At 36.4% G+C, this 21,589-nt stretch overlaps 1 protein-coding gene across 3 annotated transcripts in view; it reads right to left on the bottom strand.

Moving 5' to 3' along the window:
- The window catches only part of DMXL2 (Dmx like 2), a 125,837-nt gene that overhangs the window by 65,405 nt on the left and 38,843 nt on the right, over window positions 1-21,589 (bottom strand). For all 3 annotated transcript variants that reach the window (XM_036735670.1, XM_036735671.1, XM_036735672.1), the window contains exons 11-15: window positions 18,805-19,486; window positions 18,238-18,359; window positions 16,539-16,628; window positions 11,103-11,220; window positions 9,360-9,479 (exon numbers count right to left, since the gene is read on the bottom strand). In XM_036735670.1, coding sequence (XP_036591565.1) covers window positions 9,360-9,479; window positions 11,103-11,220; window positions 16,539-16,628; window positions 18,238-18,359; window positions 18,805-19,486 — 1,132 coding nt within the window. The remainder of the gene's footprint in view (window positions 1-9,359; window positions 9,480-11,102; window positions 11,221-16,538; window positions 16,629-18,237; window positions 18,360-18,804; window positions 19,487-21,589) is intronic.

The following is a 21,589-nucleotide window of genomic DNA, read 5'->3' as shown; positions in this document are numbered from 1 at the left end:
AGGAGAAAATGGGGGAAGCAGGGAAGGGAGCACATGAACCTTACTCTCATCAGAATTGGCTCAAAGAGGGAATAATTCATTCCCTCAAAAGAAGGAATAAAGCATTCAGTTGGGTATAGAAATCTATAGCCATACAGGAAAGTAGGAAAGGAAGGAGCTAAGAGAAGGTGGGGTGAGGGAGAGCTGATAGAAGGGAGGGCAGTTTGGGGGAGGTAAAAATCAGAAGCAAAACACTTGAGAATGGACAGGGTAAAAGAGGAGAGAGAGAGCGAGCAGGAAAAATGGGTAAAACAGGATGGAGGGAAATACAGAGTTGGTAATCATTACTGTGGAAAAAAATTTACAGTGAGTTTCTCTGATAAAGAATTCATTTCTCAAACATAGAAATGAGAGTCATATTTCTAGAAATAAGAACCATTCCTCAAATGATAAATGGTCAAATGATATGACCAGGCATTTTTCAGACAAAGTAATCAAAGCTATCCAAAGTCGTATAAAAAAATGCTCTAAATCGCTACTGACGAAAGACAAGCAAATTAAAACAACTCTGAGCTACTACTTCACACCCATCAGACTGGCTAATAAAACAGAAAAAGAAAATGACAACTGGGGGGGGGAATGTGGGACAATTAAAACAGTATTGTACTATTAGTGAAGCTGCATACAGATTCAACCATTCTGGCGAGCAATTTGGAACTATGCCGAAAGGCCTATAAAACCATGTATACCCTTTGACCAAGCCATACCACTACTAGGTCTGTATCCTAAAGAGATAAAAAAAAAAGAAAGAAAGAAAGAAAGAGGACCTATATGTACAAAAATATTTATAGCACCCCTACTGGTGGTGGCAAAGAACTGGAATTAAGGGAATGTCTATCAAACATGGGAAGACTTAAATGAACTAATGCAAAGTGAAATGAGCAGAAACAGGAGAACACTGTACACAGTAACAGCAATACTGTATGATGATCTACTATGAATAACTTAGCTATTCTTGGCAATACAATGATCCAAGACAATTCTGTTGGACTTATGATAAAAGGTGCTGTCCATTTCCAGAGAAAGAACTGGCAGAGCCTGAATGCAGATTAAAGATACTTTTTCTTACTTTCTTTATTTTTCTTGGAGTCTTTTTTGTCTGTTTTCTTTCACAAAATGACTTACATGGAAATGCGTTTTGCATGGCTATACATGTATAACCTATATCAAATTGCTTACCTTCCCAATGGGAGGGAAGAAAAGGAGGTAGAGAATTTGGAACTCAAAATTTGAAAAAAAAAAAGGGGGGGGGAGTTAAAATTGCTTTTACTTATAATAGGAAAAAATAAAATATTAAATAAGAAAAAAATCATACTGATAGAAATGCACTTTGAAAAAGGAAAAAAGTGTTCCACAACTATAAGGGACAGTTATTATTGCTATGTTGAAGAAGGTGAATTAATGACTTAGTGAATTATACTTGTCAAATGTCACAGAGTCAGTGTCAGATCCAGAAGGAAAACCCAGGTCTCCTAACTACATACTTCAAGACAGAGAACAAGACTTCCTTGAAATGTGTAACAGTTGAAATAACATGAAAGAGAGAATCAGGAGACCTGGTGTGATGCTCAGCTGGACCATGAGCTAGATTTGTAACCTCAAACACATCACTTAAGCACTCCATGACTCAGTTTCTTTATTTGCATAATAAAAAGGTTGGAATAGATGATCTTTACAATCTGTTCCCAATTGACATGACCTACAGTTCAATAATTTAACCAAGAAATTTCAGATGATTCTAATGAAGGATATAAATTTCATATAATATAGAATTTGCTAACATTGATCTTACACAAGTAAAATCAGAAAACTTTTGCATTTTCAATAAAAAGCTAATTTTCAAACCTTAAACTTCACAGAAACATGAGGTGGCATTATCATCATCATCGTTATCATTCTTCCAGCTTCTTTCAGCTTGTTTGTGGAAGCCTTACTTTTGAGTTGCAAAAATTAGGAATTACTATTCTAACAACGTCTCTTGAAATCACTACCCAGATAACAATTTGCATCTCCAGATGACTTTTTAGACTTCAGCATCACCTCAACTGAAATCTTATCCTGGAAACTCCCTCAGCATCCAGGGTCTGCTCATCCTGGAACATCCATCAACCCTTACGTCTTTGTCACAGTGGAACTTCTGTCCATTATGCTCATACTTTTCTCCCATTGGTGAATTCATCTAGGGGACTCCATTCTTCTCTTGGCAATGATTCTGACTTTCCAGATTTCAGTATCATGCTCCACACAGGTCCACCCCTATATGTTCTGTCTCCAAACCCAAACCCCCTCCCCAACCTTTCTAGCTCTCCTTAGTGCTGTCTCCCTCTATTAGAATTTAAACCCCTTGAGAGATAAGACTGTCTTTTCTTTTTACTTGTATTTGTATCTCGCAGTTAGTAGAGTATCAGGTATGCACTAGGTGATTAATAAATATTTGGTGCCTTGCACTGCCTTGTCTTTCCCAGAGAAAGCAGGACCAGATCTTCCCATGAATGTTCCTACTATTGTTCCTTTTAGGATAAATGTCAGGAAAAAAACACAAATGAGACCTCTGTACTCTTGGTCTTTCATATCTATCTCACAGTTACTCTTAAGGTAAGAGTTGGAAATTGCTTGAGTATAAGAGTTTTCTGTTACTCTGTTAAGGGACTGCTTACCAGAATCTCTCACCAAGGAAAGTCTGTGTATAAAATAATAAATGTCTCTGCCAGACTTTTGAGCTAAAATAAAGAGCATAGACTTTCTTCCACACACCTTATAAAGATAGCTTGAGTTTATTTAGATGTGAAGGTCAACCTAAAGGAGTAAATCCCCAGGAGGCTCTCCAAACAGAGGAAGCCACGACCAACGAGGTGCTTTCTGACGGGGGTTTCAGGGAACTTGTTATTGTGACAAGTTGGTTCCTCTGGACCTCCTAACACTGCCATCATGATTGGGTTCCTCTAAGAGCAAAAAAGGCAAAAATTGGTGTGGCTATTGGTAGTATCCATCACTACAGTATAGTGGCTGAGGGAGTGTCTAGTTTCTTGACCTAACTACAACCCACTCTCCCCAGCCACCATCATCCTTTTTCTACCTCTAGAATTCTGTACCACGAAGCCCACACAGACGGCACAGTCTGCTAAATCCTACAATGCCACAGGACTCTTCGTTATGGTTATCATAACATAACTGCAGTTATAAATGTTATGGTCATTTTTAGGTGCCAAAGTAGAAATTCAAGGGAACCTGGTAATCTAGGTAATTCTAACTTCACAGATACCAACATAAAGAAATCTTCAAGTCTTTGGTCTAAGAGAAACAGCCAAATGACCATCATTTTATTAATAACCTGCTACCCTTATTAATAAAATTTAATTAAGCTACCCAGAAACTATGTCTCTCAAAACTTTTCAATCATCACAGTTTCTTGTATATATTGTCTCAATGAAAGAGAAGACATGCTTCCTCCTGGTAAAGCAGTTTTGTATACTTGGAGTGATCCCAGAGACTCTAGATAACTGACCTAGAAATGTGGAGAGAGCCACAGTGAACTAATTGAAAAAGATGACATATTGACACCAATAAATTTGGGTGGGAAAAAGACCATTTATTTAGTTTCTTTCTTTGAAGGTTTGCAACACATTTTTTAGTCACTGAAGATCCTAAATTATTTAAAGTGACATATGGAAGTGTAAAAGCAGAGTTGGCAGAGCAAGAAATTGTGTTTTCATTACAAGATGTTGGAATTTCATTGGCTAATAACTATACAATACAAGAAGGAGCCTATATTGGCAACACAAACTTGGATGTAGTTTGGGAGACAAAACCAAAGAAAGCAAGATGGAGACCTCTGAGAGTAAAGAAAACTGAAAAATTAGAGAATTTGAAGAATACATTGCGATTTCACCTTCAGAAGATGAGATTATAAAAGTTAGAACCTAACGTTTTGGTTTGTTTAACATCTAGTGGTAATAATACAAAAATTCTACAACCACATGTTATAACTATATGAAGAAACTACCTGCCAGCAGTACAGTTAGAATATAGTACATCTGCACATCAGACATCTTTCAGAGTCCAAATCTATAGGGTACAGGTAAATGTTCCTGAAGAACACTAGCCTCTCCCCTTCCTCTGCTAAATATCAAGTACAAAGAAATAGGACTAATCAGAAATATTGCCTATTATTCATTTTACTTGATATTAGGGGATGGGAATACCATGGATAATCCTCAAGCTTTTTATAACTTACCTTCATCTCATAAACAAATTATACCAAGATTTCTTATATATAATAAAACTAATTCTTTGATTTAAAAAAAGAAACCTTTATGGAGTTTATATAGTGGACTATTAATTCCTTGAAAGCTGGGATCATCTTATCTTTGTAGCTTTTCTAAAGACTAACCAGGTACCTCACATAATAGGTATAATACTTTGCTTTAATATTTAATGAAGATTCCTTTCCTACTGAGGTGCTATCACAGGATCATAAATCATAAAGAAACAGCTAGAAGAAGCCTTAGAGATCCATGGAAGTTACCTGACTTGCCAAAGGTCACCCAAGATAGTTATGGGGCAGAAGCAAGATTTGAACCCAGATACTTGACTCCAAATCTAGTGCTCCTTCTACTGTACCACACTGCATCACTAATCCTGAATCACTTGAATCTCCATCTCCCTCCTTTCTGTGAAGTCCATATAGCTCGAAGGCCCAAAATCAAATGCTGGGAATTCAGGCAAAATTGGAAGATTTGTACTGTCTCAAAAAGAAAACAATCACGTAGCAAGGCTTCTATTTAGGTACAAGTCAGGGGGTGGAGAGGAAGGAGTGCACATTTTTTTTAAATCTAGCCTCTAAAACATGAAACAACGTCACTAATTCCATTCATGGCATTCTCAACTTCTGATACATGATTATGTTGCTCTTCAAAAATTGAGACAAGAAATAACATGCAACCATAACGGGAACCTACAAAATGTTATCTGATCTAAAATTCTAAAATAACTTGGGTCAAATTTGGTCAAAATTGAATTATGAATAATGATGATGATAAATGACTATACAACAATTTAAATTTTGCAATAACACTTTACATACCTTATGTGAAGCAGGTGCACCAGAGGTAACAAATTTACTTTCATCTTAAAACTTTTTCCTTCCTTCAATCTTATATTCAGTAAGACTCGGTTTAGTTTGATGATGGCACACACCTGGCCATCTTCCTGGAACTTGCTTTATTTTCATCCATATCACCACTGCCCACTCCTCCCCACGCCCTGCCACCTTGCTGCCCACTAACTGGCATGGTGGGGGAGTCAGAATACTCATTGTTCCCCTTGCAACTTACAGACTCTCTCCATCCATCATCCCGTAACCTCTTCCCTTTGAGGTCGTTCAATTCATATTAATCACCTCCAATATGTACACTTCCCTTTTTTCCCTAATGAGGTCAGTGCCTGACTCAGTCTTCCCTCCTCAACTCCAAACTTTAGCCTGGCAGATTTCAACATACATACTGATATTCCCTCCAACGTGTTAAGTTCCTCCACTTCCTTTCTTCTCACTCTCTTAACTCTATTCTATAGTTTGATTTCCAACATCATCACTCAACTAAAATCACTTTCCGCAAAGTAACCAGCGATCGAGCTCTGAGTTGCCAAGTGCCTTTCCTCCATCCATATCTTTCTCCACCTCTCTGTAGAATTTGGCACTATCGACCATCTTCTTTTCCTTGATGCTCTCTTGTGTCTAGGTTTTCATGTCACTGTCCTCTCCTGGTATTCCCCCTGCTGACCATGCCTTCTCAGCTTCCTCTGCTGACCCTTCATCCATGTCACACCCACTAACCATGTCCAATGCCCTCTTCTCTTCTCCTCTATGCTCCAAATTCCCAAACTGTGCACTGTTGGACACATAGGGATATTTGACATCTGTTGGATAATGCTCTAACTACTAGCTCAGGATACTACTACTAGCTCGCAGTTTCAAAATTAAGTTGTGTTACATGATATTCTCCAATGTTTGAGATGTTTCTTGTTTCCTTGTACTTTCAAAAATGCCAGTAATTCCAGTAACTCCCTCATTTAAGAGATCAGATTTTTGCAATGCTGGATTTTCAGTGGTTGCTATGTTTAAAAGCAAATACCACATCAAAATCAATGTGGAACAGGAAAAGAGAGTGGAGGTATTCCATCCAATTCCAAGTTTTGAAGAGTTGTACAGTGCCCAACAGGCACGGACATCCTATTAATAAGCAATCATGGTTTTCAAATAATGATATAAATTTTTTTTCTTTCAACCTATGAGTATTGTTTTAAATAGCTACCAAGATATTAGGATACAAATACATATCAAGGATTTGGAACCCACTACTTGATAAACAGAACTGTTAGGTATCTCTTTTGGCCTAAAGGCGCTGTGAAAAAATTACCAAAACTCTGAGGCAGAGCTTCCAAAACTTTTTTAGCCTACCATCCCCTTTTCAAAAAAAATAAATTACTCAGCACCACCTCCCCTAAAAAATCTACTTTCTTTAACTCTTTGATTTTTTAAAAATTTGCTTCATTTCAAAAAAAATAAAATAATTTTTAAATGACATATCTTAAATTTATAATTTATTGTAAATTTGTGGGGTTTTTCCTGCATTGAAATTTTGATGATGCAGTACTGCATCATGTAACTGTATAGTATCATATTGTAAACAAGTCATTACATGTACATATTCCTGCTGAGGCATGCTGGACTTCCCAACAATGCACAAAACATTCCCCTGCCAACACTTGCTTGTTAAGACCTGTCGGCAGACTTGACCACTGATCAGTTATAACTTGCATTTATTATGTGTTCTTGTGTATTTATTTGGAAAACAATATAATCGCTATGACTTTAACTCTGTTACACAACAGGCGAAACATATGAATAGTTTTTCAAAATTTTCTTCTCTTCTTTCCTTACGCTTCAACCACCCCCTTATTTTTATTCTGCCCCCTGCCCTGGATCATTCTATCACTCCCCAAGGGGTGTTATCACCCACTTTGGGAACCTATGCTCTAAGGGTTCCACAATTCAACAAAGTTTGGGAACCTCTGTTCTAAACTATTTCACTTGGTGATTATCATCACCTATGGATATAATTATTATCTGTAGGAAAATGATTCTCAGATTTATCCAGCCCTTACCTCTCTCTCCTGACATCTCCAAATGCCTACTAGACATCTCAAACTAGATGTCAGATAGACATCTCAAACTAAACATTTCCAAAACTGAACTTATTATCTCTTCCCCAAAAACCTCCCCTTCTTCATAACTTCCCCACTATTGTCAAAGGCACCCTTGTCCTCCCAGTCACCCTAAGTTTACAATCTAGGTGTTGTCCATGACTCCTCCTTTCATACTCCCCACCCAATTCTACTTCTGCAACTTCTCTCCTCTGCCACCATTACTACTCCGGTCTGGGCCCCCTCATCTCCTCAAGCCTGAACAACTGAACTTGTCTTTTGGTTGTACTCTCTGGCTCAAAGATCTCCCCACTTTACTCGGTAATCAAATTATAACTATATCATTCCCTTATTCAAAAAATTCCAGTAGCTCCCTATTACCTCCAGAATCAAACATAAAATCCTTTGTTTTGGCTTTGAAAGTTCTTCATAACCTGGCCCCTTCCTATCTTTCCAGTATTTTGATATCTGACTACCCGCCAGTGACAATGGCTTCCTTCCTATACTTGGACAAGACAGTCTGTGTCCTGACTGCATTTTCACTGGCTATCCCCATGCCCAGAATTCCCTCTTTCCTTGTCGATGATTCCTCATTTCCCTAACTTCCTTCAAGTCTTACCTAAAATTCTGCCTTCTGAAACAAGTCTTTTCCAGTCCCCCTTAATGCTAATTTCTTCTCTCTATGACAATCATTTATACAGATGTGTGTGGGTATGTACGTATATGTGTGCACATATATGTACATATAATATATGGAATACATTTCATATGCATGAGGGAGAGAGTTTGTACGTAGTTGTTTGCATGTTGTTACCCCCATTAGAGTGTTAAGTCCTTGGAGGCAACGACTGTCTTTGTCTTTCCTTAAATCCAGAATCTAACATGGTCCCTGGCCCATAGCTGGTGCCTGGTAATTGCTTGTTGACTTGATTTGATGACATATATTACTTCACAACAACCCTGTAAGATATGTATTACGGGTATTGTTCCATTCACTTACTAGATGAAGAAACTAAAATGCAGAGTGATTAACTGACTCTCCCAAGATTTCATAACTAATCCTACATCTGACACTAACTGACTCTCCCAAAATTAGTTATGAAACCTGTTCTTCCTGACTCCGTACAGTCTCATCACTATTAAATATTTCTGTCCCTTTTTAAGTAATAACAAAAATAATTTTGAAATATTAATAGTGTAAAGTTAGACTTAATTCTTGAATGAATCAATTAACCAACAAACACTTATTAAGCACCTACTACGTACCAGGCACTGCGTTAGGTACTGAGGATAAAAAGCCAAAAAGGAAAGTTTACTGACTTAAGTTGATTGTGATAGCTACACAATTCTTAATTTGCCTCTCAAAGAAAGGTGTATTCAGAAGAAAATATATCTGCCAGTTTCTATGAACTCCAAATTATAGACTTCCTTATCTAGAAAGTGATTAATATTATAGAGACAGCTGACACAGTGAGGAAAATTTATTAATGCTATAATCCTGGTGTTCTGTAGTCATTGTTAATTTTTGTTAATATTAGTAAAAATAACTATTTTGTCTGTAGAAATAACTATCATATAGTTATACTAGAGTGTTATAAAAAAAATTTAAGACAACTTTGTTATTCATTTAGCGATTCCATTGATGACACATTAATAACCCCAAAAAGTATAGTATTAATTCTATTAAATTTCCATTAAAATTTTTATAAGTATATGGAATGATTTCCTTTAAGCATAGCCTAATTTCTTTCATCAATGGATTCAGTCTCTTTTCATATTTAAAAGTTTGCTACAAACAATTTGCTTCTACTCAGTTGTTCAATTTACAATTCTTAGGCTCTGCAGGAATTTTTAACAATTTTTTATGTCATGAACCCCTTTGGCAGGCTGGTGAGGCCTATGGACTCCTCAAAATGACAGTTTTAATGGATAAAATAAAATACATAGGATTGGTTACAAAGGAAACTAATTATAATCAAATATAATTATAAGGGTATTTTTAAAAAACAGCTCATGGACACCAGGGAAAGAATTTCTGCTTTAAAGAATTATCTGATAAAGTACATTCATAACAAATTCATTTCGCAAGATATATCTATAGAATTATAATTACTTACCTAAACATGCTTGTACAGATTTAAGATGAAGATGCCACATGTGAAGAATAGAATAATTATTACTATCTTTTTCAATTACTACAAGAAAGAACTTTTCTGAAAAAGGTGGTGGACGATATCCTATCAGTAAAATAAAGAGATGCTTCATTAATTGTTTTCAAAACTTAAAAAACAAATACCAGTGACATTATGCACAAGAGGACAAGGAATTGACTTTTAAAAACAAATTGATGTAATCTCATGAAAGAATACTATTTGTGGACATAACTATTTATTTTGCTAAATCTCAAAAAATTAAAGCCTTTTTCAAAAAGAATGACTGTCAAACAGGAAGATGAATAAAAAAACCTCCTTGGTTGTCAAACTCTTGCCCAAGAGCCTTTGATGTAAGGTCAATCATTCAAATCAATAAACATCTCTGAAGTGCCCATTTATTATGTGCGAGGTACTGTACTGGGCACCAAAGTTACAAAGATGGAAAATGATACAGTCTCTACAAGAAAAGAATACAATAGGTACTGAAATTAATATAATTAATAAAACATGGAATGTGACGGGAACAAAAAGAAACCTAGTCAAAGAACGCTAGAAAATTTGAGGAGGCAGAAATCAGAGAAGGCTTTATGGAGGAAGTAATTCTGGAGGTGGGCCTCCAAAACAAAGGATTTCAACAGGTAATGATGGGAAGTGAGTATGTTTGAGGATTTAAATGCCAAATTATGGAATGTGCACGCTACGCTGTGAGAATGAAGAGAGTCAGGAGACAGCAAGATTAAGGAATAGCTAGCAATCAAGTCTGCCTACAATGGAAAAATGTATAAAGGGGAGTAATGTGAAATAAGTAGGATCATATAGTTAGAGTAGGAAAGGACCTTAGAGACCTTCAAGTCCAATCCTCTCAGTGAGGAAATTGAAGCAAAGAAAAGGTAAAAGTGTAGGAGGCATGATTTGAAACCTAGTTCCTTCCTGACTCGAAGATCCCGCTTTTTATCCACTACTCCATGTTACCTCCCATAAGGATGAAGCCCACAGAGGGCCTTAAATACCAAGTTGAATTTGTATTTTATCTAAAATGCAACAGCCTCCATTAAAGTCTTGTGAGAGCAAAAAAAGTCAGACCTGTGTATTAGGAAAGATTATTCTAGCATACAGGTAACGGATGAACTAGAATGAAGAGAAGCTAGAGACAGGGCAACCTAGAGACTTTGGAGAAAAGGCAACAAATGTGAAAAATTTTTGAAATGTAAACCAAGAGGATCTCTACAAAATGTCTTCTGAGGTAAGTGTTATGTAAACCTTAAAGCACTACACGAAAACAAGTTGTTATTTGGGGCAAAGACAATACTCTTTCGCATCTTTGTATACAAATACCTCGCACATATCAGAGTAGGCACTAAATAAATATTGGGTTGCATTAAGCTGAACATACCCAAAGCAAAAAGCTAAAAACTTAAGAGGGAGACAAGAACTTGGAACTTTTGTCTAATCTCTCCACTACTCCATGCTTAATTACTTTTTATTACTTTTAATTTTACTTCAAAAAAATATGATTTTCCTTGATAGAGAGGCAGTACTGATACAAATCTGCTTACTGACCAAGATTAAAGTCATTTTAGCCAAATTGTTTAGTGTATGTGTCATAAATTATTCCAGGGATTTCTAGTATTTTATAAAGGCCATACATACAGTGAACTTTTTTTTTCAAAATTAAAGAAATTTAATCTAGACTATGTTTGAAGGTACCTTGAGATGGTTGGAAAAATATCTCTGTTTCCTTCTGCTCCATGTCCACCTTAAGTGGCTTATATCCTATAATGAAATCTTCTTGAAAAACATGAAGTAACTGTGTATTTGAGCCACACTATGAACACCAAAAAAAGAAAAGTTAATATTTTTGTACTTCAGACCCCTGCACACACACGCTCACTCGCTCTCGCTCGCTTAACATAAAAAAAAAGGATTGCTACTGACTAGGGATAAAAAAGACCTTGGATATCAAATCACCTCTTACTTTTAAAGGAAAACAATTCTACATACATTCAAAAGTTTAATAAATTTCTCAATCAGGGAAAAAAAAAAAAAAAGGCTATATCCCAGAATCTGAGACTGAATGCAACCTGAGAGTTTAAAGATTTCTAAGACAGAAAGGCAGGCCAGCTCATTGTTTTCCTTAGAAGTAAAGACATATTTTCTGATATCCCTCATTTACTGAATATATTGTATGCAGTCCCTGGAAATTCAAGAATCACAAACAAAGGTCTATAGTGGTCCTGACAGATTCGAACATCTCCTGTTGCACTGCCCACTGTGCAAAGTTAGTACACTGCTTCTGTCCAGTGACAGTTAATAAACTGTTCAGTACTAGGTTTCAATTTTCTCCATGAAGAAGGGGTGAATTTTTGCCTCCTAATGTGCTGACCTGCTAAGCAGCAAAAGGAAGATGATAAAGAACTTTGTTTTCCAGAGTCTCTAGGAGGACTAAGGAAATATTGGCCCCCTTTAAGTTCAATTAAGTAGACACTGAAGCCAAAGACAGCCCAGCTTGTGACTAGCCTAAAGGGAAAGCTATTATGTATACCTGCTTCTGCATGCACCTCCCCTGAGCTGAGAACAAGGAATGCAGTAATGACTTTTTTGACCTTTCTGAAGATTAGTAATTTGAGACTGACTGCCTCCAGTCCCTTTTAGTTCCGGGTCATGAGTTCTGCTGCCCTGAGTAGGGATCTGGGTTCCCTTCATCCTGTTAGAGAAAAACAGCCATTTCTGTCTAAGGTACCTCAGATAAATGAGGAGACATAGCAGGGCCTGGTTGAAGGGTACCTAGGGAAACCAAGATCCTGTTGGTTTTGTTTCAGGTTTTTTTTGTGCAAAATATTTTCAACTCCCTTGCCAAATAAGTATTTCCAATTTGGGAAATAATTTTGTAAGTCATGGTTTAGAATTCAAATCCTAGCTCTGCCATTTACTACCTGTGTGACTTTGGGCAAGTCACTTAATCTCTGGGCCTCAGTCTCCTTATCTGTAAAATGAAGGAGATGTATCAGGTCCCTTCCAGGACTTAATTTCTAGGGACCACCAAGACAAATCAAACATGTTATCTAGTATCTCTGGTCATCTCTGTATTTCTAACTTCAAGTACAAAGCATTTCTTGTATCTTACAGCAAGAGGATAAAACCTATTACTTCTTGAGCTATGTTTAGGAGGGTCTTTTAGTCTCTCAAGGATAGAAAGAAGGCTTGCATAGCTCTCTGCCACTGACTGCCGTACATGCATATTCAGTTACCTTTGGTTGCCTCAGTGAAGAAAGCCTGGTGTGTCTAGCCACAGAAATCTAACTGCTTGAAGACTAAGTCTTAAAACTATAATCCTGAAAGCTTTAGAAGTCTCATCATACCTACTGCTCTGTTCTCAGGTTGGTTATAAAGAGAAAAGGATGTACCTGCCTTGGGTACAATCTATATTATACACCAAAGATCAGTTTGCAGGTGCCACAGTAAACCTGATTCAGTACATCTTTTAAGACTAAGGAGACAAAAGGCACCTTTGTAGAGTAAAGGAACCTGGATCCAACCAATGTCTGTCAAAGATCATCTACAACATGCGTCAAGGGAGAACATAACAATCCACTCCATCTTAAGTAACAATCTGAAAAACTCCTTTGAGTTCCAGGTTCTCTTATTTTAAGTTATTAATCCCAAAATGATAGACTGCTATTCTCCAATGGAAAGATATGTGAATATTTCCTGGGACAGCTGAGATAACAGCCTAAGTTAACCAAGGATACCGAAATATCTCTAAATCTTGAAGGGTTGCATAAAGTGAAGAAGAATAAAGGTGAAGGCTCATTCAGCACCAAGTATATCAATATTTCCCTAACCTAGTTAAGTTCCCCCAAATTCAGAGAAAGGGCACAAGACAGGTAAGGCCTTAGACTTTAACAGGGCTACATGTAGGGTGGCAAGATCTATCTTTATGAGGCTACTCTCCTCCAGGACATTCAGTGGCATGCATCTGGATGGATTTAACCCTATATTCAAACTCTGTTTACAAGTACAGGGTCACCTGGGCTAAGCCTACAGCTACAGAGGACAAATGAGGCACTTATCTGGATAGTGTGTGTAGGAATTCTTTACTTTGTAACTATAGCCCTGGGCTAAAAAAAATAGATACTCTTCCTAGCACTGAATGTGCCCCCTTCCCACTTCAGAGGGGAGAACAAGGCTGGCTGGTGGCAAAGGGGAGGGCCTACTAGCTGGCAAAAGTGGGAAAAGAATAAAGACATCTACCTTTTCACTCTTCTCCCCGCCTAAATTCCAATGTACTCAAGGATAGTTCCTTAAGAGCAGAATAAAAAGAATTCCCTTATGATTATCACTCATACTTCCCTGGTATCACAAACAGCTAACCAGGGACTTCAGTGGGTAGAATGCTGAGCTTGGATTCAGGAAGACCCGAGTTCAAATCTAGTCTCAGACACCGGGCAAGTCACTTAAGCTCTGTTTGCCACAGTTTCCTCATCCATAAAATGGAGGTGACGGCAGTACCTACCCTGCAGGGCTCCCGTGAGGATCAAATGAGATGGCTGCAAAGCAGAGCGCCTATCGCACGGTAAGTGCCATATAAACGTTAGCTGTCATCACTGTTGCTACTGTTATTTTTACCTCCGGGGGTTGCTTTGAGGATCAAGTGAAAAATATTTCTAAAACATTTGGCACAGTTCCAGCTACATAGGAGATGGTTATGTAAATGCTAATTATTATTATATTAATATTAAGATAGGCAGGTCGTAAGATAAAAGATAAAGTGTAAGACAGTGCAGTCAGGACCGTTTTAGCTAATTTAGCATATAATGGTGATGATTCTTCCCTTTTTAGAAACATTCTCACATATAACCCCCAAAAAGGGGCAGGAGTGGAGGAATAACAAAATTTTTAGCTCTCATGGAGTTTTTGCTAGCTCTCCACTTCAGCAAGGAATTCCTTATAAAAATCATTAAGGGCCAACAAAAGTACTGTAAAGTCCTACTTGAAGGTCAAAAATGTGGTTTCTGTGGTTGCCCCCTGATGAACTTAGAGCCTTACGGCAGTCAGTCTCTTTCCTCAGTAATGTCACAAGCCAGATCTGAGCTTGAAGGACCAAACAGGAACTAAATTTTCCTTGGTGCCAATGATTATCAGGCCTTAACCCAAATATTTTTTTCATCACTTAACAAACATTATTAGTATCTATTACATAATGATAGTTCTGATATTTATGTAACACTTTAAAATCTACAAAGCACATTATTTACATTTTTCTTTTCACCCTCAAGAGCAACTGCTCTGGTTTACTATCTGAGGAATCTGAGCAAGCTTCTAAATCCCCCAGAACCTCAGTTTCTCTACCTGTAAAATGAAAGGATAAGCCTAGATGGCCCTTGATCTACTGTCCAACTCTAGGTGTATGAACACTGAAAAGTATTACAAGGTATTATCTCTATTTTACAGTTGTAAAACTTGAGGTTCAGAGAGGCAAGAGTCTTGCCCAAGGTCACACAGCTAGAAAATGTCAGAAGCAGAATTTGAACTCAGCTCTTTCTGACTCCAAATTCAGCACTCTGTTCACCATACCAGTCTGCATGTAACTCCCCACATAGTTAGCCCCTGGGACTGAGTGTTCAGATTATTTTATTGCTTAGGAATCCTATATTTGCATACTGATAAACAAAACACTAATTTTTCTAAAACTCAGCAAGATACCTCACCCTCTTTTACTTCACCCTGACCTAAATTCTTGACTGAAATTAGAATAATTTAGGCTCTCTGATCTAAATCTAAAACCACAAAAAGAGAGTTGAATTTTTAAATTCTAACACAACATAGCGATGCTTAATATTATTTTAAAATTTGTTATTCACACTATGATTTCACATTTCGTCACGATTCAGCATCCAGGATATTTACTTTCTTCTGTTACCCTAAACTAGAACACAAATGCCACTTCCAAGCCTTTCCTCATGAAATACCATGAAACTGCCAGAGTCACTCTCATTATTACATAAAGTTCACAGGAATACAATTCTGTGCTTGGCTAGTGAGTGGATCTCTTTCTATCAAACTTCTCATGTTTTGATCTTGTTAGCTTCCACCAGTTTTTAACTGGATCACAATATTTTAGAAGAGAACATGGAACTTGGAAGAGAACTTAAAAGATACAAATAATTAGTCTAACCCTCTCTAGACCAGGGGTTCTTAACTTTGGGGTCTGGGAATTTCTTTTTAAAAATACTTTGATGACACTATTTCAACATAATTGGCTTCTACATTTCATTTTATGCATTTAAAAACATTATTCATCAAAGGGGTACATTATACAAACACGTTTAAGAACCTCAGTTTATATACCATGCTGTCTACTTTAAATAATAAATTTTAGAAATATTTTTATATATATATTTCCTTTATGTTATCCAAAAGCATGTATCTAATTTAATGTCCCCCAAAACAGCTGTTTAAATATAGCCAACATATTCAAGAATATACCAATTTATACCTATTTGAGTTTATTCAAATAACATGACTATTTTACTGTGATAATAAGCATAATATAAATATCATTAGGGAAATTAACTTATCTATATATAATTCTGTAGGTCTGTTTTGATCTTTTATCACATGTTCCAAGTTTCACAACTGCTTTTTTTTTTTGATGCCTCGCCATTTTGATAGGCCAGAACTCGGTCTTTAAGGCTGATCAATATTCGTGTAATTAATACTAAAGTTTAATTCTACTTGCATTTTCATACATTTCTTCCTGAAAAACTTTCAAGTGATTTAAGCCAAAACACTATAAGCCAGGGTTTCTTCTCACTAAAATAAGAAAGCTCCTCAAATTAGCTTCCTTTCCACAAGAAAAGACTACACAGTCTGAGCCTAAATGTAGTCTCAAGGACCAGAAGGACCAGAGTCATAGCTATTCTACTCCCAGAAGCCAAATTCCTTTACAATAGGCAACAGTCTCACAGCCCCAAGCTAAAAAGAGAATAATTCCTGAACCAGTCACAAACTACACCATATTGCTAACCAGGATTTGACAGGACTTGGAATATAAGAAGATTGTTATGAAGGTAAAATTCAATAATAGTTATAGAAGCAATTTTTAAGTATATTTATACCATCATTTCATTAGCATTTATTTACTTGATTAGTTATTGCATCGAGCTCAATAATGCATCCAGGTCGAGCAGTAGACTGCTGGCTCACAATATTAAACACTTCTCCAATAAGTTTCTGAAACGAGATGATACAGATTAAAAAATTATCATTATATTGTTATTGTCAATGATAATCTAATTACCTTACACACAGTAGGCATTTACTATCTATTCACTGAATAATAATGGTGATTGTGCACGAAAGTCACTACCCATTAATAATAGTAATAAAATTTATAACATTCTCGTTAATAGAACCAATAAATATTTTTTTCCATAATAATCATTAAATAAATCAGCAGTTAGCATTACATTTTACATACTACATATAAAGCAAGAGGTATCTTGTCCATAAATTACCCAGCCATGATAGTCCCCACATTAACTTTTGTGTCACACAGTTTTTCACTCATATCAGTCAATAGCATTTATTAAGTGCTTACTATATGCTGGACATTATGCTAAGCCCTAGGAATACAAAGAAAAATAAATAAATGACCATCTCGGCTATCAAGGAACTCCCAGTCTAATGGGGGAGAGACAGCATACAAACAAGGTATAGACAGGACAAATCACAGGTAAGAGGAAAGGGACCAAGATCAAAAAGGTCTGGGAACAGTTTCTTGCAGGTGAGTCTTTAGTGAAATAAGTATCATTCTCTTCTTGCTGAAATATATATATATATATATATCTGGCCTTCTCAATTAGATCGAGAGTTACTCAAGGGCAAGAACTATGGCTTCTACTTCTTCTGCATTCCCCTCTGTACCTAGTACAGCAGACTAAGAACACAACGGGCAGCAAATAAATGTTTGCTAAAATGAGCTGAATAATATTTGAGGTGCAGAACTGCCAATAAAGTCTAGATTTCCTTCTTTCAAATTCAAACGCCATGCAAAATGCTTGGTTATGAAAGGGGATGGATAGGATGCCACAGGGAATGAGCAACGGCAGATGCTGGTGATACACAGAAGCAATGGCTCACCATGGAGGCTTGAAGAAGCTGATTTGGAATCATGAGACCTGGGTTCAAATAATCCTTTAAGACACTTGTTATCTGTACAACCCTGGGATGTTACTTTACCAGAGACCTTCTCCATAAGATAGCAATAACAATACCTACCTCACAGGATTATTTCTCAAATATGAATTACTAATAAAAAATGCTGACCACAGTTTGGGCAATAGGTGAATCTTTAGCAAAATAAATCAAGCCTACAAGTGAGGAGAGTAATACGTGAGACATAAATCATGGTACTTTAGAGAAAAAAAACAATTTCCTCTTTCTCCTTTATTTAAAATATCTGTGGTATTTGTTTAAGCACTTCTACATCTACTTTGTATAAGCTTCTTGAAAGAAGGAACTGTGACATTTTGTCTTGTCTTTCCTTCACTAAATAGCACAGTACATCGTATATGTCAGGTTCTGAATAAATGTTTGTAGAATGAATGCTGAATAAATGTTATGTATGAATATTATTTCTATAAATGTCCCTTGGTGCCTTCGAACGGACATTGCAAGAAATAACGAACTGTGACATACATATGTTCATGAAGAACAAAGCACATGAAGGATAGTCATTCAAATACAGACTAAACAGAGGAAGGATTTTAAACATGTAAATATGGAATCTACATACCCACTCTCCTCATGCCCCTCTCCACCAAAAATAATGAAAACTTACTGAGGATTCTGGGTCTGAAAGTTCATCAAGCAACTTTCTGGCATCTACTACAGCTTGATATAATCTCAATTTTTTTCCATCAGAAGCAACAAAGCAAGCACTAGCAGAATTGCAGTATGTACCTAAAAAGAAGGGGTAGGGGATATTTGCATTATCAAATGGTTTCTTTTTAACTCCTAGGATAAATACTACTGTATAACTCTGTTGAAATAATTATACCACACCTCATATTAATATTAGGACAAACACAATCAATTCTAAAACAATAAAAAGAATAATGACAGCATAAATTCATGAGAAACCGATATATTTTAAAAAACTGAATGAAATATTGACATATAGCTAAAAATGCATGCATTTTTAAAGTTTTCCTACCACCTGAATTAGGATAGTGTCCTTTTAACACTTATCAACAAATTAAAACTATTTTGTTAGCTACTAGAGGGGCTTTTATTAAAAACATTAACAATTATAATTGTGTCATAGAAATTCATATTTTCAACAAAAAATAGTTATTATAAAAATAATAATCATCCCAAAACACAAATATTTTAAGATAGCACTTACCTAGGCAATAGCTGGGAATAAGAGTTGGAAGCCAAGCTACATTAGAAAAGGCAGAAGTGTGGAGAGAGTTGATTCGTGCCAATTCAGATACTCCCCCAGTATATGACAAAGGTCCTATTGGGTCTACACGCCACAGAATTAGCTCACTGTAGATTGCATTTGGGTCATGAAATGTACGAGTGGCTGCATTTCTAAGAGGTTCTTTAGATGAGCCTTTAATATGCTTTACAAGATCCGTGACTCTACTTGGTTTAGTATCTGACTCCCAAAGACTATCTGATTCAGGGGTCAACACAGCATTATGATGAGAGGATGTTAGTAATAATGGCAAAACTGAATGACAAGCCAGATCATTGAGGTGAAACCGGTGACCACAATATCTGAATTTGTGAGATACGGTTAGCACAGTAGTAAAGGCAGATTTATCAGCAAAAGTAACTGCCCATTGATTTAAAGATCCATCGACATGTTTCGAGACCATCATTACTACGGGAACTGCAACGTTCACATTCATGCTATCATGTCTGGAGCTTGGTTGGGATCCAAGAACATCATCAGTACTCTTCTCCTGATGCCACAGGGTGTTAGTCATATCTTTAGCAGCATACATCATAATATTTTTGCTGAGAGAACTGGCATCCCCAGAGGGAAATGCAACAGGGATCCGAGAAGAAAATGAAACCTAAAAAACACAATTATAACCACTTATAAAATGGTTTCTAAAAACAAATTATAAAGTTGCTATAAAAACAACTATAAACCAATATATCATGTGAGGCAATAGTCAATAAAAGAACCAGCAATGAAATCCATAGCTTCGGATAATTAAACATAAATGCACAAAATAAGGGTAAGACAGTGAACTAGAGTGCCTAATGCAAAATAAATCATAAGAAGCAATGGAGAACCAGAAATAAAAATACATGGATTCAAATATTTATTTTAAAAAATATACTAAGTTTGACAAATAAAGTAAAAAAAGATTCCAAGAGAAGGACATCATAGATCCTGGAAAGATCTACCTCACTCAAAAGGAATAGAACAGAATGTTTTTACAGGGGGAGGGCTCAGGACAGAGTAATGTTGAAGGTATAAACCCTACTCAGTTGACAAGAAGATGATTACTGGATGATGGCAATAATCTGAACTATTTAACTCTTATTTTGACCCGGTTTTCTATTTTAAAGAGGAAAATCTTTTGACTGTGAAAAAAAGAACAAAATAAAACAGTGACAGCAAGAGTAGAAACCCAAGATAACTGAGGAGACAGACAATATTTAGTTACCTTCAATAAGGTCAAGACACCAAATCCAAATGAACTACATCTTTGAGCACTACGGTATATGTGATTGTTCAACCACTGGCAGCAAACTTTAAAAGATTTTTAAGAACAAAGGTATATCAAGAATAGACAAGAAAAATGCCCTAATATTAACAAAAGGGAAATGTCAGTAAGGCATGCCTAAGTCAATTTCTGGCACATAGTAGGCACTTATAAATGTTTGCTGACTGAGTGACTTCCATTAATAGCAATATTTTAGAACACATTATTAAAGAAAGGGATAGTTTGTGTAGTAAAGAGCACTAAAATCCAGCATGATTCAACCCAAAACGGATAATGCCAAACTAACCTCATTCCCTTTTCTGACAGAGTAAATAAAGTGGCAGATCTGGGGAACACTATAGGCATGATATAATTAGATACAAGCAAAGAACCTGACAAAGTGCCTCATGATACCTTGCAGGCAAGATGGAGGCACAAGGGCTGGATGATAGTACCATTATGGACTCAGAATCGGCTGAAAAAATAGACTCAAAAGAGAATTATTAGAGGGATGACATTAGCTTGGAGGGAAGGCTCTAGCAGAGTACCCTAGGAAATGAACCTAGGATCAAAACTCCAAAGAATAAGAAAAAATTTAATAAACATAATCACTTACAGTTTAGTTTAAAAAACTAACTCCACAAGATCTGCAGGTAGAATGTGATCAGTCAATATTTCCTATAGAAAAAGACCTCAAAGTTTTAGTAGACTATTAGATTAATGTCAATCACCAGCGTAAAATTTAAACTGATAAACTTAATACCCTCCTGGATATGATGAAGACAGCCACAGTGCCCAGAACAAAGGACTTAAGAGTTCTACGATACTCCATCCTAGTTAGACTACATGTGGAATACTGTGTTCTTGACTAGGTATATTTTTAACAAGATATACACAAGCTGGCACACATCCAGAAGAAGGTGACCAGCACAACAAAAGAATGGAAAAACATGCTACACAAAGATCCATTAAAGAAAGTGGAGATGTTCTGCCTGAAGAGAAGATTCAAGGAGAATATAAAAGCAAGGTGAAAGTATCTGAAGGGATTAAACTGGTTCTACTTGGCACCAAAAGCAATGGATGCAACATACAGATGCTTCTAAGAAGCAGAATGAAACTTGATGGAAAAATAAACTGTCCAAAAGGGAAGGGGGATATTTTCAGAATTGGGGCTTCTCCTTCAACAGTTGCCTTCGAGCTGAAGTGATAACCTCTTGTTGGAAATATATAAGAGTTTCAGTGCATCTGGGGGTGAACTAAGCCTCTGAAGTACCTTATAATGCTGAAATTCTGCATTAAGACAGTAAAAATATTTTATTTTTTCATGAGTCTTCTAGAATTGGTCTTTTATAATGTTCCCTTGATAAATCAAATGTTGATTACTCAAAAATTGTCAGCATCTTGTATCTACAGCTCAGCAGGAGCTGATAGGGAAAGAAGCTTGAAGTTTATATACCTTCC

The sequence above is a fragment of the Trichosurus vulpecula genome, chromosome 8, assembly GCF_011100635.1.
Source record: "Trichosurus vulpecula isolate mTriVul1 chromosome 8, mTriVul1.pri, whole genome shotgun sequence".
Taxonomy (NCBI): domain Eukaryota; kingdom Metazoa; phylum Chordata; class Mammalia; order Diprotodontia; family Phalangeridae; genus Trichosurus; species Trichosurus vulpecula.
This window is presented reverse-complemented; position numbering and strand designations above follow the sequence as displayed.